The 17,916-nt window shown below is 41.4% G+C and overlaps 1 protein-coding gene across 1 annotated transcript; it reads right to left on the bottom strand.

Moving 5' to 3' along the window:
• Nucleotides 1-4,734: 4,734 nt before the first annotated feature.
• LOC126648625 (toll-like receptor 7) lies at nucleotides 4,735-12,597 on the bottom strand. Its single transcript, XM_050331905.1, has 2 exons — nucleotides 12,503-12,597; nucleotides 4,735-9,388 (listed from the first exon to the last, which is right to left on the bottom strand). The coding sequence occupies exons 1-2, from the start codon at nucleotides 12,503-12,505 to the stop codon at nucleotides 6,248-6,250; spliced, it is 3,144 nt and encodes a 1,047-aa protein (XP_050187862.1). The 5' UTR covers nucleotides 12,506-12,597; the 3' UTR covers nucleotides 4,735-6,247.
• Nucleotides 12,598-17,916: the final 5,319 nt, after the last annotated feature.

Raw genomic sequence — 17,916 nt, 5'->3', positions numbered from 1 at the left:
TAGTAATCACTTATTGTGTATAAAATTACTAATATAAGAAAACTTTAAGAACAGTGCCAGACTGAGACCGTTAATTTCCCCCCCCAAAAATAGAATACTGTTTTGAGAAAATACGTTTCTTTTGTGCTTCCTCTTTTTTCAGAGCTCGTTATATATTTAGTTTGCTTTAAAAATGCTGTTTCTTGTGTTTTTTTTTTCCTTTCAATATGTAAACCACATTCTTTCTGTGAGATTTATGAACTAATTTTGGTATGCTGTTGACGAGAATTTGAAACTGGAGTTGTCTGAAGAATTCTGTTGTGGTCCATAACAATAAAAATTACTCTTTTGTGGGGTTTTGTTGGTTTTTTTTGGTTTTTTTAAAGTGGAAGGTTTTTTGGATATGTGTTTATATGTGTGTACACATACATCGCACACACATATATACAGAATGTATGTATGTAACTACTCTGGGATTAGAGTCTTTTATCAAAAGGGAGAGCATTGGAAGGTCTCAGCTGCTGCAAAGCTGAACTCCACCACACTCTTTGCAGAAGTGGTTGCTTCTCTTTCCCTGTCACTTGCAGAGCTGACCCCGTGCTGGAAAGTTCTCTGGGACCCGGTTAGAGTCAGAGAGTGTGCATATCACACTTAGAGCCCATGCATATTCATACTTACAGCCATCAATCACATGGAAATTCAAAGCCAAATATGTTTGTAGTCCAGAAAATTAGCAGTTATGACAGGCAGTTTCTGTGACTGGATTTCACATCAAAGCAGGGTTTTATTCACAATCAGCCACGGAATCTGAAGAAGAGTGTCTGGGAGGAAGCAGTATTAAGAGGGAATTTGTTGTCTTCAATTTACTCCTTAAATGCCCTTGGCAACTGTGTCTGAGAAGTATCTTATAGACATTGTTCTTGATCCTGACAAATGTGTTTAGCAAACATTGCCTATGCTTGTAGCATGGTTCCTTTTCTTGCTTGGAACAAGAGAGACAATAGGATAGATAGGGTGGAAGATAAGTATTACACAACTAAAGTCACGTCATAACTTATTCTTGTGTGTATCCCTTACTCTAGGACATATTTCCCAATCTTTGCAAAACTTGGAGTTATCCTTCAAAGTGCAGCATGTCCCTCTCCCAGCCACCACTGAGTTGAGTCAACATGCCCACCTACAATCCACGCCACCATCCTCACTCTTCCATCTCCCTTTCCAGAACCAATTAAGGTGCACATCAAAACCAAAAAACAACATGATCACTCACATGAGGGGCTTCATCTTTTCTCATGCCAGATGCTAGAATGGTGTAGAATTGCAGAAGACATCCAGAGTGAAACAATTGAAAATATTGTTCCAGTGATATCACAAAGTGGATGCTAAAGTTGCTAGCTGCTACTTCCCTTTTCACCACCAGTTGGACACATTGGTGTCTAAGTTTCCTGGGGATAAGTATGGGCTGTATATCACTTCTCCTTTCACTTCGTGCAGCAGCCAAAATTTCTAGTTGGTTTTCAAAGAGAAATAGTCTAGCTCTGGGACTTCAATGAGCTGATGCCACTGCTGCATGAGGTGGGTTTTAGGACACTAAAACACAGTCTCTCACAGTCTGTCACAGTGGAACTTCTGAGGGGAACATGCAAGGTGAGAAACTACAGGGAATTATGGAAAGATTTTGAGGTTTGTTTTTGCAAAGGAGCAAAGTGTCAATGCAATTCTTATTTTTGAAGTTCTTGCTTTTACATTGTGAATAGAAGTTCAGGATAGATAAACAAGAGCGCAACTTAGTTATTGAGTTTCTTCTAAGTTAATACTAGAACTAAAAATGAGTCTTAGACCAAGGTAATTATGTAAAGAAATTATATTATGGATAGATTGCAGCATTCAGGCACACTGTAAAAGTCCATAGCCTTGTATGTGTGTAATTCTTCTATATAGAACTTAGCTTGTAAAAGAAAATATTCAGAAAAATATTTAGAAACCAAAAGCTGAAACCTTCCATTTTACAGCTTGCCAGCTTTTCCATAGTTATATAAATCTATTGTTAGTCCTTCAGTAATGCCATTACTAGAAAAAGATTGAAACTTTATTTCCTCAAATGAAAGCTCAAGTTACTCAGAGATGCTATTGCTCAAAATTTTGCCCTTAGCATTATGTCTCAGAAACAATAAAGGAAAGAAAACAAGATAGATAAGGCCATGGATTGTGATCAGTGGCTATTCTGTACTCTTCTTTGGCTCAGGAATTAATATCTTGAACACAGATACTCTCCAAAAAAAGCAAAAAAACCCCAGCCACCTCAGTTTTACAGAATTCGGTAGGGCTTCCTACTGTCTCATAGTTTTCACAGCCAAATATAGAATTTCTTACCAGATACACATTTGATTCTCAATTTTGGCTGGTTTTCTGATTAAATAATCCCATGTATGATAATCTCTAAGTGCTCATTACCTAAGGAATGCATGCAGGTTGCTTTTAGAAGTTGGATATCCAGATTCCCTTTTCAGTTGCAGCAGAAGCAGATGGATATACTGGAAATGGTTTGACTTCTCTTTGTTTTATTTTTATCACATATACTCCTGGAGATAATGATGGATTAATGTGTATGTCTTTTGCATTTAGACACACAATTAGTCTTCCGAAATTAGAAGGCTAACTTCCATATATATTCAATGAAGTTGAGCTCCTCCTGAGGCAACTGATAACCTAAATGATCCGAATATCTTCTTCAGAGTAAACGGAGACATTTGGCCTATGGCTGATTTTCAAATGAATAGCCTGTCATAGAGCTAATTTCTGTAGGCAGGTACTTTCAGAACAAGATTGAGAAACTGAAAAGGCAGGGGTTATTCAGAAGACAAACAGTAGGTTGACTGTTTGGGAGAACCTATTGACCTACGATGTGATCTACTACAGACCAAGGGCTCCCAGTCTTCACTGAGTTTTTTTAAAGATACTGGTATAAAGTTTCCTTACAGGATATCATATTTGCTACATAGCACTCCGATTTCATTGCAGAACAAGAGCCTAAAGAAGCTAATGGCATGTTAGAACCAGACCTGCTCTAACCTCTAGAGACCCCTTAAAACCTCCTCCTCCTAACTGACTTCATCCAGATCACAAGCTTCACCATCATGAAACCCTAACACATAGAAACCTCAGGACTCTTTGGTGTTTTGTAATTCAGATACTATAATGGCCAGTCTTCATGAGCGAAGATCCGGGGAAGGTCTTTCCACCTTCCAGCCTGCGCATTGGATTTTTTAGGTGAGACACAGTGTGCGCGGAACTGAGCCCACCCTTTAATCCTAAGGTTCATCTGCCGGGGCCAAACGAGCTTGGACGGTGGCAGCGAGGTCCTTAGGACGTAGGTGGGTTGCCTTTAAGGGCTAACGAGCTCCACCTGCCCGGGAGTGGCCCTGACCGGGAATCGAACCCGGGTCTCGGTGGTGATAGCGCCGCGCCCTTACCACTAGACCACCAGGGGCTCCAATTCAGATACTACTACACCACCAGACAAGCAGCTCCAGTCTCTGGCAGAGAGAAGGGAGAGAGCATGGCCAGGACAGCTGATCTGAACTGGCCAAAGGGATATTTCATACCATAGAATGTCATGCCTAGTATATAGATTGGGGGAGCTACCTGGAAGGGGAACTTATTGTGGTTTGGAGATAAGTTTTGTTTCAGTTAGTGAGTGGGGAGCAGCTATTGTTCATCACTAGTCATTCTTGGGTTTTATCACTTTCTCTCTCTCTCCCCTTTTTATTATTATTATTGTTCTTGTTGTTGCAATATTAGATTTTGCTTCATTTCAATTATTACACTGTTCTTTTCTCAAACAACGAGTTTTACTTTTCTTTTCTGATTCTCCTTCCCATCCGACCAGGGCTGGGGAGAAGTGATTGCTAGCTGTCAGTTGAGGTCAAACCATAACATCCTCCCAAGTCACACAACCTTGTTTCCACTGGCCATGCACTTTCTTCTTTTTGCCTTAGCTCCAGAAAAAGATCCCTGGTTAGCCAAGCTGGCCTTCTGCCTCGCCAGCATGACTTCCAACATTTTGGAATTGCATGTTCCTGTGCCCTTAAGGGATGGTGTTTAAAATGTGACCACACTGATGGATCCCTGCATCTTCAAAACCATTTTCCTAGGGGACCTTGCAAAGTAGTTCCCTCAGCAGCCTGAATTCTGCTCTCCTCTTATCCAGAGTTTTGCTGGCAAATATCTGCCACCAGATATTTTAAATTAAACTACTCCATGGTCCAAAATATCCACCAATCATCACTTTGCTCATGAGGCTCTCTTGTTAACAAGAAACAAATCAAGGAGCATACCTTTCCTAATCCCTTAGTAGGTCCCTTAGTACGTGTATCAATATATAAACATTGCTATTCATGTCTTACCCATCCTTCACATGCTCCTCAATGGAAGATGAGAAAACACTTCTCCCCTCAACCTCAGAAAGACTAAGTGACCTTGTGTTCCTGCCCTAATCAACGAGGCTGTGAAAGAGGATCTGCTCCAAAATAGACATTGTGGGGAGGCAGAGGGAGATGGTGTGTGAGTAACTGAGGAACAGCGGTTCCTTTTTCAAGCATTACCTTATGGAGAGAGTCATGTTATAGCTCATGATATCATATTTAGAGGTACAGATTGTTTAGGCTTTCAAACAGAACCATCAGAAATACACATTATTAAAATATAACCATAAAAATACCGTGTTTTTTTTTTTTAACGAGGTCCGTCTTTATTTCCTACTGTTCTATTTAACCAATAAAAATGATGTGACAAATTGAGAGGAAAAAAACCCTTCTTATCTGCAATGTTATTACATGAAGTTTCATTTTCCTGTTTGTGTTCTTGTCTGTATGGTTGCCTACAATTAAATAAAAGAGGGTCTATTTAAAGAAAGGACCAGTCAGAACAGGTAAGTGAAAACCAGACAGGATTAAAGCAATTAAGAGTATCAGTTCCCCAGCAGCCAGAGTTGTCACTGAGACTAGCTGCCAAAAAAGAAAAAGAACTTTGAGCAAGAGAGGAGAAGCTACCCAGATTGCTGCACACAGGAGCACCCAGAAAGGTGAGAATGCGCTGCCCTCCCAAAACAATCATCACAGCAAGCAGAGAACCTGCCCATGTCACACTCAGAAATTTAGGCTGCCATTACAAAAGACTTCAGTTGAAATACTCTCAAGTGTTTGATGAGTCTGTTCTGTGAAACAGAGTGGGGAACAGGCCCAGGTGTTAATGTTTCTGAGCATCGTTTCTTCCCTTTTTCAGGATGTCTCTAAAGTCAAACCCATTCCTATCTCAGGTATTTAGTGGTGCCCTATCAGCTGCTGTGGGAGAGGGGCCTACCTGGGGAACAAGAAGGTGAAAGAGAGCTTGAGGCTGCTCTGGAGCACCACAGCACAGCTAAAGAAACAGTGGGATGTACTCTTTCCTTGTATGACTTGGTCTTACATGTTTTGCACTTCCAAATTTTGACCATGTTTTCTTCTGCAGAAAGTCTGGGCAAGGGGAGGTGACTCAGTTACTTTAGCATGTCCTCAGGCCCCAGCCCTGGCTGGACCAGCTAACACCATCCCAGCTGATACAGAAAGGGGTTGTAACACAGGACTTGGATGGAAACGGAGAAACCAAGCTCCTAAAACTGACATTACAACACTGGAGAGAAGCCCTGAGTATTCAGGAAGGAGCCAGCTCAGCCAGCAGCCCAGGAGGCAGGTGAAAGGCAGAGTGAAAAGGTGACTTGCAGATTAGCAGTACCTGTGCAACTTCTACCATACCCTACTTTAGCTGCATTTCCCCCCAACTTTTCCACTTTCTCTTTTATCTTTTTACCTTCTTTTCTTTGTCTCTTCTCACTTCCACCTTGGTTTACTTGAGTTTCTCTATCTGCCTTGTGCCTGTCCCTCTGCCTCTCTGCTGTCCTCCTCCCCCTCCTTGCTTTCATGCAGAAGCCTGCAAGCCCTTCTGAACTTGACCTCACACACCTTCCCCATTTTAGCATCTCCTCTTGCTGTGCAGCAATCAGGGCCAACCAAGGTACATGTCAGCTAAACATCTGCTCTAGTAACAGTTTCTCTAAAAACTTGTCATAGCACAACAAGTAAATTTTCAGCTTTGGAACTAAATGTGCATACCATTTTCAGGCATAATATCAAAATTAGATTGACCTTCTGTACTTCAACAGTTTTGGCAAATGAAGTTGAGGATCTTTTGCTAACTCTGTATCATAACTATATATACAGGGAGAGTAGAGCTAAACAGTTTCTTGGAGAAGCTTGTTGTAAGCCAGTGAATTGTTTGTAGCTATGGCATTTTTCAGGCACTGCCAGAAGAAGGGCTGAGATTGAGGATTAGTTGGCCATTCCAGGACAGAACTTCGGCACAGCCTCTTCCTCAGCCGGACATAGCGCGACTTCTGCAAAACCTTCTCAAGAAATATCAAGATAATGACATCCAGTTTTTCATCCAGAAGCCGCTGGTGGGCCATGTAAAAGGTTGTCCTGAAACTACCGCTTTTAATATACTTATTGGTCAGCACAAATACGGTCTTTTTGCTTAACTGAATGCTCTGGGAAAGGTTGTCAAAGACTGGCTGTCCCGGGAGCCAGTCCCTTCCTTCCAGGCATAAATTGAACTGCCTGGCTTTTCGGTCTTCCAGCCTTTTAACCAGTTCTTCCATCACCCAGTCATTCACAGCTGGATCTTCATTGTCATAGGCAATAAAAGCATCGTAACAGGCATCTGGTAAAGCTAGACGCCGATAGCCCTTCAGCTTGGCAGTGCAGTAATGGTAACTGTACCACACGTCCCAGAAGTACAGATGGCTCGTCACCGCAAGCACCATAAAGCTGAGGATGGCTGAAGCTGACAGAGCGTACAGGATCAAATATGAGGTGTCCAGCTCACACGTGTACAGATCCAAGAAAACCACACTCCTTCCCTTATGTGCCCCTGGGCCAGCGCAGGTCACGTCCGTGGCCAGAAGAGGAATAGTCACTTGAGTCTGATTGATCCACCAGACAAACCACACGGCCTCACAGTTGCACTTGAAAGGATTGCCGTGCAAAAGCAGCATCTCCAGGTTGTTGATGACATTTTCAGGGAAACTAGACTTCTTAATGATTTCAATCTTGTTTGAACTGAGGTCCAAATACCTCAGTTTAAATGCGCCTCTGAGAAAATGTTTGGTTAGATGCTGAATACGATTGTTTCGGAGCATCAGTTCTTGCAGTGATGAAGAGCAATTGGACAGTTCTCGGGGAACAGTAGTCAGAAGGTTATTGCTCAGGTCCAGAGTTACTAGTTTCTTCAGATAGGGGAGGTTTCCCCAGTTGAAACTCTTCAATCGATTACTAGTTAAGTTGAGGAGCTTGAGTTTGGGAGGCATTGCTTCAAAAACACCGTGAGGCAAAAAAGTGAGCGAGTTGGAGGAAATATCCAGTTCTTCCAGGCTGGTCAGATTCCTGAAGAAGGACAAGTATTTAGCATTGCCATCCACCCATAAAACATCTAAACGATTTCCTCTAAATTCTAAAATTTGAAGAGATTGACTTTCCATTCCTGTGTTAATAACAGTAGAAATATCATTCTCATTCATCATCAGCTTCCTCAAATGGGCTAGGTTTTTCACAAAATTAAGCACATGAGTAACACCTTCTGCCAGAAAATAATGTTGGTTGTTGCTCAGGTCGAGAATTTCTAAAAGTTTTAGCTCTTTGAAAGCAGTTTGGTATAACAAATCAACCCTGTTGTTAGAAAAATCCAGATATTTCAATCCAGACAAGTAGGAGAATTCACTTCCATTTAAAGTTTGACTTATTGCATTATCTGACAAGTTGAGACATCTAAGGGAGCTAAGTCCTCGGAAGTCTGAGGGGTTAATAAAAAATACATTATTTCTGCTCAAATCCAGAGTTTTTCCATATTGCAGGCAATCTTCCTTAACTGAAGATTGGTAGGAAGCAGCCTCTTTATCTTTGGAACGGCAACTTCGCTCATACACATCATACCTGAAATAGTGCATGTCTGGTAGTGCTTCCCTGACATACGGCTCTACTGAAATCCTAGGATTAGAGCAGAACCCATAGAAGTTGCTTTCCTCTGAAGAAGGAGAAATTTTATTCACTGAGAGGTCTATGAACTTAAGAGCTGGGAATTCTTTGAACACTGCCAGGTCTGCAACTTTAATAAAATTAGTCCCAAGGTCCAAGACAGTGAGATTCCTAAGATGGAGCAGTGGCTTTAGGTCTGTCGCTCTCAGTTCTTTAAAGACATAACCCTTGAGCCTCAAAGTTTCCAGGTTAGAGAGGGAAGAAAATGTCTGAGACAGATTCAAGAAGGGAGAATACATCTTGAGTTCAAAATTAAAGGACAGATCAAGCTCCACCAGGCTGGGGATAAACTTCAGAAACTGAGCATCTCCAATCTCCTTCATGAGGAAATTTTGGGAGAGGTCAAGTTCTTTCAGATTCTTGATGTTTTTAAACCAGCTGCTGGGTATGCTCTGAAGAGAGTTACTGTGAAGCCGCAAAATTCGTAAATTTGTCAAGGAATCAAAAGCCTTTGAATGTATCTGAATTGAGCCATTGGTGCAGGGAATACAAGGGTATGGGGCAGTATAACAACGTGGGCAGTTGCCACTCAGATCGAGAATTTCTAGGTTGGGAAGGGCACTTAAATCCTGTTCTTGAATCACTTGAATCCTGTTATTGTAAATATACAGTTCCTTCAAAGTAGATGACAAATTGGGTGGAATATGTGTTAAGTTGTTGGACTTCAGGGATAGTATTGTTAATTTTTTCAGCTGCAGAAAGGCTGTTTCCTCAATTTCAAATGAAACATTGCACGGATTACGGTAGTAACAGTTCTGTCCCAGATACAATACCTCTATGTTTCCTAGCTCTGACAAGTTGGTTTTCTGGATAGAAAAGATAGTATTTGCTTCCAGGCTCAGCAGGGTTAAAGTAGCAGGAAGACCTCGGGGTATTTCCAACAGCTGGTTTGCATCCAAGTACAATGACTTCAGTCTTGTCAGGGCAGCAAAACTGCCATTGTCAATCTTCAGACTGCTGTTGCACACACGATCTTTGGGTCCCAGTTTGACAGGCACACAGTTGCATCTGAAGTCAATCTCCATGAGGTTTTTAAGTTGAGCAAAGGATGTTGGATCAATATGGGGGATACTGTTAATACTTAGGGTGAGGTTGGTAGCATTTTCAGGGATCCCTCTGGGGACTTCTGTGAGACGCCGGTAGGTGCAGTCCACTGTCACAGTACCTTCCGAGGATTTAACATCACAGGGTAAAGTTTTGGGAAACCAAGCTCCTGACAGCAGCATCGGAAACAGGAAGAGCAAGACAAATAACAATGCATTTGACATCTTTGCACAAGGTACCTAAAAACAAGGAAACACAGACGTATTAGTTTAAGGCAATTAAACATTTCACCCTCATAATGGGTTAGACCAAATAGAGAACTATACTTGTCTCACAGTGGCCAGTATTAGATGGGCAGGTAGGATTATAAGTTTTGGCAAAGCATATGTTGATGTTCTTTGCTTTATATTTATATTTATATAAATATATATATATTTTATATTTATATTTATATTTATATTTATATATTTATATTTATATTTATATTTATATTTATATTTATATTTATATTTATATTTATATTTATATAAATATCACCCTACAAACTGTAAAAAAAATGTGTTAAAAAAATCTACAGAAAAACTGACAACACAGGTGATTGAAGTTTACATCTCTGTGAATGTTCTTTTCTTTTAAGGGGAAACAGGAGGTGTTAAACTTCCAGCAGATTACCATTGCATACTGGAATAGATGAGCAAAGTTGCTATTTCATAGGGTATAATAGATAAAATCAATAGTCACTTAAAAGAAAGTGTAGACTTTCAAACTTACTGAAGCGTCAGGACAGGTGGAGAGTTGACCTAAGCCACTCTATGGCTTTATTTCCATAAGTTTTAAGAACAGGGAGACAAGAAAACACTGTGTTGATGTGAAGTGTGGAAATGAAAATCAAAGACAGGTTTAAAACTGGGCATGTTCCATAAAAGGCTAAAAAGCATTAAATACCCAGAGCCAAAATCCCAGCCTTGGCTTGTGTGACACAGGCAGAGAGGCCATGACCATTTTGCTGTGCTGCCCAGCATCTTAACTGCTGGTGTCAGGTGCTGGTCATTTCTCCCTTGAAAACTCAGGGTTGAAGGCTTGCAGATGCATGGCACATGGAGGGCTCTTAAACAAGTAGGATAATATTAATGGAATGTTAAAACTCAGGTAAGAAGCAGAAAATTGGATGGTTAACTAAAATATCCAAGACACAAGGAAGTGTTTTTTCTCTTTAGCTGGGGCACAAGAATATACAGAGATGCACTCAAGCGGTCTGTGCAACCCCTGTTGAGTGCTGCCAAAGACATGCCTTGCAGGTGACACAGATTGGAGGTGAAGCGAGGCTTCCTGTTGTACGCTCGGTTCACTTCAACCACAGTGTCTCCTAGACAACTCTGTGTTTCTGTGTTACCTTAGAGAACTACGCTAAACCTACCTCTGCATCCATGCACCTAGAAGAGTGCTCCAGTGACCTGCAGGGCAGCAGATGTGCGAGAAGGAAGGTCAAACCTCACACGACACTGCACTTCTGCTATCTAGAGTCCACAGACAAGTGGCATCACTTTGGGGATTCAGAGCCTCAGTACAGAAATAAAAATGTAGAAGTTCACTGCATATCTTGAATTCAGTGTAACCTAATACAGTACTACAGCCCAACCTTTCCTCTACCACAATTTCCTTTCCCATTCGCTGCCAGTGCTACAAAATTTCTCCCAAAATTTTAAGTTGTCTTAAATTGGCTAAAATGGATTTTAAATCATCATTGGCAGAGAATGAGAATATGACTATCTTGCAAAAAGTCAACAGGCTTGCTTCTCTTTCTTCCCCAAAATAGGGAAGATTTCTTTGGTAACATTCGCACCTCTGATTACATTGGAGTATCCCCTGGAGCACTTACACATAGCACTGTACACTCAAGTTTTGCAGGTCTAGTGGATTTATCACGGAAAATACAAAAGAATCTCTAATCTCTTGCTCCAAGAAACTGCACCATTAGTGAATCTGTTTTCATGAAGTTCTTACTAAACTCAACCAGACTTACAGTAATGAATAGGGAATCCTCACTATTGGTGAACCTTTGTTCAAAAGGAGATGAGGCCTGTGGTGCAAGCTACATTATTGTTGCATCTGGGAACATGACCAGACTAAACAGTGATAAATTGGTTAAAATCAGAAATCAAGGCCAGCCTCCGCCAGCCCCTCTGATCTCTGAGGACCAGCTGGGAAGAGCAAGGGTGTGTGTTGTCTGCTGAATTTCTGCACTCTTAACGCAAGAGAAGGAAAAGTTAATTAGATTCAACCTTTAAAGATATGATAAACCAAAATAAACTCTGTCCAAGCACTAGAGCAGGACAGGGGCAAGGTGTGATTGTAGCCTATACTGACAACACAAACTTTCTACATGAACTCATAAGCAGCCACTGCACTCAGGCCCTTAATTTGAGGTGTCTACCCAAGTTCCTCAATTCATTGTCACCAACCTGGGCTGCACTGACATTTTGACAGAGTGGGAAGGAGAGGGAGAGGGAGAGGGAGAGGGAGAGGGAGAGGGAGAGGGAGAGGGAGAGGGAGAGGGAGAGGGAGAGGGAGAGGGAGAGGGAGAGGGAGAGGGAGACCTTTTGGGCATTTACAATACTCAGATTTTGAACTCTCACAAATTACTATATTTTTAGGAACTTAATGTTGTTGCAGAGCCAGCCTAGCTCCTACCACCTTTGTGCTTCATTGCTTTGTGTATTCTTCTCTATCCTATTATCTTTGTAATGTGTTAGCTATTTTAACTGTAAACTGTTCCATTCTGGTGCTGTATCTGACTATTTGCACGTGTAACACTTTGGAGCTGTTATAGTACCAGAACAAATAAAAAGACTTTTAAATGGGAGAAACAACAACGTCTTTGCAATGAGAATCTTGTTTAAAAGTAGAGCTGGAGTATGCATGTGAACTGTTCATTTTTCTGTGATCTACACTTGGTTTTATAAGAAGAGTTCAAAAAGCACTAATCTACTGATCCTTATGGGCATGGGCAAAAACCCATAATGATTTAGAGTGCTCTTCAAATATTCAGCAACAGTACAACTAGGTGTTTCTGAAGAAAGATTTTCTGCAGGGGTTCCATGTATATGTAAAGAGTTGATAGAGCTAAGGGCTAGAGTAACACCTCAAAAGTTACAGCAATTAGAAAAGATATTATTATACTCATTCTGAAATACAGTATCATGGATAAATGATAGCCAGTTAGTATTAAAGCAAGTAAATGCTTTCCTTTCCTGTCACAATGTTACACAGCTTCTAACCACAACAGCAAAATGGAACATTTAGTTCCAGTAAAAGAGATCTAAGAGCAAAGTTAAAATGAAAGTTTAACATACCATTTTCTGTGTGCTTCCAGGTCTGGTAGATTTGATGCTGGAAGAGACTGTAAACTGGAGCAGAAGAAAACAGCGTAAAAATTGTTTCCACTGGTTCAGCTGAGGTGTAGAGAAGAGTACAATATGACATAAGTCACTTAGGACAACAGTATCTTCTTTCTCTTCATCTGAACACCAAATGAGGGCAACTTTGAAATACTTAAAGAGAGAGCATGAGAATAGTCAGCTAGGAGATATGCATTGTGTAAGGGTAACATTCATGTGAGCAACAAATATTTGCAGAAGCTCAAGTTCCTTTTTTCTTTTCCATATTTACTGTAAGCTGCAAGAAGGGAGACAAAAATTGTTAATTGTCATGAAAGTCTAGTAATTTTTATAATAATTATTTGGGGTTTATTTCTGTAGTTAATAGCTTCAAAGACCCAGATCTTACTAAGAATCTCTTGCGTGCTAATATAAGCAGACAAATCTCTTAAACTGAATACTTTATGAAAGAAATGTCTATTAAGTTAATGGGACATATGGAAGGGAACCAAAACCAAGAGAAAAAGGGTAATGGTAAGGGCATTGGAAACTGAATACAGAAAGATGAAAACTGCATGGGAGAGCATACACAAGCTGAATTGAGAATGCTGATTTCTTCAAGCATCCAACCGCATACCTGGTACATGACACTGGAATATGAGATGCTTAATGTGTCCACTTGCTTTGGCTGCATGTAGGTTTTCTAAATCACAGTGTCCAGTTACCCAACACTGGAATTTTTGACAGGTGCTCAAAGACTTCCGAGATCTTCCTCACAGTCTATGACTAAAAACTGTTGAAATTTTAATAGCTGTACCAACACTTAACATTTTCATTTGGAATAAGTCTGATCTTATTTTTTTATATTAGGAACTTTTTGTCACCAACCAAGACCCCAAGGAGTCTATGCAATTCTATGCAAAGTGAAACTGTAGCTTTAGCTGAACCCTAATGGAAATGCAGAGTGCTTCTTTGGTTTTTGTTTTGTTTTGTTCTTTTTTAACTAAGAAATATGGAAGACAAAATATTTCCCTTCAAAGAGCTGGAGGTAGGGTAAATGCAGGGGAGTTCAGAAGTAAAGAAATTCTGAACTATAATTTTATTTTTAGAGGGACAGGGAGTGCCTGATTTACTGATTTCAAAAGTTCAGATTTTCCTCAGATATTGCACAAAATCTCTTTAGTCTCCTGTGAAATACAAAGTAACCGAAAGCAGAAAAGTACTTCCTACTGCATCTCGTGTTAGGGGAAGACCCACCAGGAAATGTATATTGCTGCCTCATTGAGCAAAGAATATAATTTAAAATAAAGCAGGTGTCTTTAATTGCCTTAATCCTTTATGTATAAATTTGTTTGTCAGTTGGCTTGTAAACAGATTAGTGAGCTCCCATGTCCATTTTTTTCCCTTTGTCTTCTAAATGAAAACTTACAGCAAGTTGCTTTAGCTTATTTATCAAAATCAGGATTGTACTGTGTTCATCTCAAAGACAGATAATTTACTTAAAGTTCCAAAATCTTGCAGCAAAATCTTTTCTCTAAAGTGCTAATCCTGATATAAAGAGTGAGGATACAACCGCTCATACTCATGGTCAATACAACATTCAGTGTAAGACTGCATAATTTACCCAGGAAATTATTCAAGGAAACTAGTAAAGTTACTCAATTTTTGAAATACCTAAGTTGACTCTTCAAATTGCTGTTGCTGATAGTAGTTGCAGAAATGTGTTTGCAGACACTAAAAATAACCAAAACAATAAGCAGAAGACAGCAGTGGAGGAGATTGGCCAACAACAAGGGCAGAGGAGCACTCAAAGCTCTGGTGAGGGAGGAGACCCAAACCACCCAGGGTGCTGAGGTACAGCTGAGGAAGCCTCCAATACCACAGAAATGGACTTGGCCATTTCTGAAAGCTCAGGCTGCTCCAGGCTACATCCGTGCCAAGACTGACTGACTGGTGTTTACAAGAGGTTAAAATTGTGTGCTGGAAGCAAAGGTGCCTGCCACTCCTCTTACTGAAAGTGAGTGACCTTCAAGGGAGGCAGAAGACATCCAGAAGCACCTGAAATAAGATGGAGCTATTTTCCAAGCTCTCCAGGGTCAGCAATGCAGCTACACCTCTCCTGTTTATTCCTTCCTAAGGGACTGATAAGATAGAGTAGCCAAAGAGGGTATCCCTGCTTTTTTCTGGGGGATGATGATGAGGAGGAGGAGTGCCAAGGCAGTAACACTGGAAGTAGTGGTGGATCCTAATGCAGGAACTGCTGGCAAATAACAAAACTGGCAGGTTTAGAGGAATTTTGGCACTTGTAAGTGGCATCCTACTTCTTAGTGATGACATTACCAGCCTGCAGGACCACTGATTTGAAAAATTTCATGTAGCTAATCCTACCATGAATTGGGTAATCCTGCTGGGTTTTCTCAGGCAAAAGCACTGAGGGAGTACTGGAATAACCTCTGCAGAACAACATGAAACTCAGACACTGCTGGACCAAAACAAATCGCATAGCAAGAAAGCAGCTCCATATAAGCAGGCAAGCAATTGTAATGAAGCTCATATTAAACATGCAATAATGTCAATTTATGGACTTCTAAAGATCATGAAACATGATATTCTCATTTATTATAAGCCTTGATATTGTCTTTCAGACAAGTGTGTATGACTTTTCTATATGTGAGGGCTACTATTCAATAGAGGTTATTTTGTTTCTAAGTTCATGAACTGCACTTTCTATGCCTATGTATAGTTTTACATATACAACATATCTATATTCTATAGGAATATATATTTTCTAGTGTATATATTGGTATATGTAGATATAGTTGCAGATACAGCATTACACAATGTCCTAAGTGTTTTAACTTACAGTGGTGCAGGCTTCCACTCACATTTCCCATGCCCTTTCTCCCAGGCTGCCCTGGAGCCTGTTCTGGAGCCATGGGGGCAGATTTTCCCTTTGTCCTCACACCATTGTTTCTCTGGGCCCTCAGAGGGACCGGAGGTCTCCTCAGAGCTGAGGGACAGTGGCACATGCCTCACTCCCACTTTCCCCCAAAAGTAACTCTGGAAGTGAAGAGTTGATGTGTACTACTGTGACTGGTACACCCTGCTCTACTCCCGGGCCATGTTGATAAATAACAACATTTTATCAGGCAAGCAGCACCTGCGACTGAGCGGGTCACACATTCATTCTCTTCAGCCTCATTATCAGGCTCTGGAGGTATGTGAACCCAGAAGAAAACCCTTTCAGACATTTTTTTATCCTCCCTGCCAGCCTCAAGGTTCCTGGGCAGCAGGAACAATCCCTCCTTATTGTCCTGGAGGGTCCCAGGCTCATGGTTCATCAGGCCACCCCAGAAAAGGGAAGGGAAGTGCAGCAGCACATGGAGCACTGTCTAGAGATCCAACCAGTTGCAAGGCCTAAGGAGGGCACTTGGACCAGAGCTGCTGCTGGACAGTGAGACCCAACATCCTCCAGTGGTAGGGACAACTCCACCATCATCTTCATCCTCTGAGTATGAAATGAATGACTCATATTCTTACATATATATTTTGTGGGTCTTGATCATAGTTGTGTATTGATGCAGCAAACTGTGGAATAAAATTTGACTTGACCTGTAGGGGGTTTAAGTCACTAGAAATCATCAGTTAAGAAAGGACGTATTATAAATTCTGTATTATGCTATTTATAGATTGTACTACATTGATTTGGTTTGTAGAAATCCTGTGCCATTCTAAAAATAATTTCTGTGCTGTACTAATCATAATATCCTACCACAACAAATGCTTTAATTGTAACTTCAAATTAGCACCATCATCATTCTGCCAAAGCCACCCACTTTGGATCCTGCTAATAGGTACAGACATAGAATCATAGAATATGTCAAGTTGGAAGGGACCCACAAGGATCATCAAGTCCAACCCTGACCCTGCACAAGATCATCACTAAGAGTCACACCATATGCCTGAGAGTATTGTCCAAATACCCTTGAACTCCATCAGGCTTGGTGCTGTGACTACCCCCCTGGGGAGCCTGTTCCACTGTCAAACCACCCTCTGGGTGAAGAACCTTTTTCTAATATCCAACCTAACAAATCTTCCCTGACACAACTTCAGGCTATTCCCTTGGGTTCTGAAACTGGTCACCACAGAGAAGAGATACAGAGGACAGGCCTGCCTCTCCTCTTCCCCTCACTAGGAAGTTGTAACTGCAATGAGGTCTCCTCTCAGTCTCCTCCAGGTCAAACAGACGAAGTGACCTCAGCCATTCCCCATATGGCTTCCTCTCAAGGCCCTTCACCATCTTCCTTGCCCTCCTTTGGACATTCTCTAATTGCTTAATATCTTTCTGATATTGTGGTGCCCAAACCTGCACACAATATCCAAGGTGAGGCCACCCCAGTGCAGAGCAGACCAGGACAATCCCTTCCCTTGACCAGCTGGTGATGCTTTGCCTGATGCTCCACAGGACACAGTTGGCACTCCTGGCTGTCAGGGCACTGCTGGTTCATATTCAACTTGCCTTCAACCAGGACCCCCCAGTCCCTTTCCATGGCACTGCTTTCCAGCATCTCATTCCCCAGTCTGTACAAGCATCCAGGGTTGCCCCATCCCAGGTGCAGAAGATGACACTTCCCCTTAATTGAACTTCATGTGGTTGATGATTGCCTAGTCCTGCAATTTGTCAAGGTCCCTCTGCAGGGCGTCCCTGCCTTCAAGGGAGTCAACAGCTCCTCACAGTTTTGTGTCATCTGCAAACTTGCTCAGTATCCCTTTCTGTCATGTGTCCAAGTCATCACTGAAGATGAAGAGCACAGGGCCTAAAATGGAGCCCTGTGGAACCCCACTAGTGACAAGTCACCAGTGTGATGTTCCCCCATTCACTGTTACCCTCTGTGCTTGACCTATGAGCCAATTGCTCACACATCACAGGATGTGTTTATCCAGCTGTGTGCTGGATATTTTGTCCTGAAAGATCCTTTGAGAGACAGTATCAAAAGCTTTACTGAAAGCCAAAAAGATTACATCAACTGGTTTCCCCTGATTAACTAAGTGGGTTACCTTGTCATAAAAGGAAATCACATTGGATAAGCAGGACTTTCCCCTCATGAAGCCGTTCTGGCTGTGACCAATGACTATGTTGTCTTTCAGGTGTTTTTCAGTAATTCCCAGAATAATCTTCTCCATAACTTTACTGGGCACTGAAGTGAGACTGACAGGCCTGTAGTTTCCAGGGTTGAGACCCCTTTGGTCCATCATCCATCTTGAAGACAGAGGCAAAGAAAGTTTTAAACGCCTCTGCCTTGTCTCCATCCCTGTTTGTGAGGTGACCATTCTCATCCTGCAACAGGCCAAGGGTATTTCTATACTGCCTATTGTCATTAATATATTTG

This window comes from Myiozetetes cayanensis, unplaced genomic scaffold (genome assembly GCF_022539395.1).
Source record: "Myiozetetes cayanensis isolate MyiCay16 unplaced genomic scaffold, myiCay2020 scf5-8, whole genome shotgun sequence".
NCBI classification, from domain to species: domain Eukaryota; kingdom Metazoa; phylum Chordata; class Aves; order Passeriformes; family Tyrannidae; genus Myiozetetes; species Myiozetetes cayanensis.
This window is presented reverse-complemented; position numbering and strand designations above follow the sequence as displayed.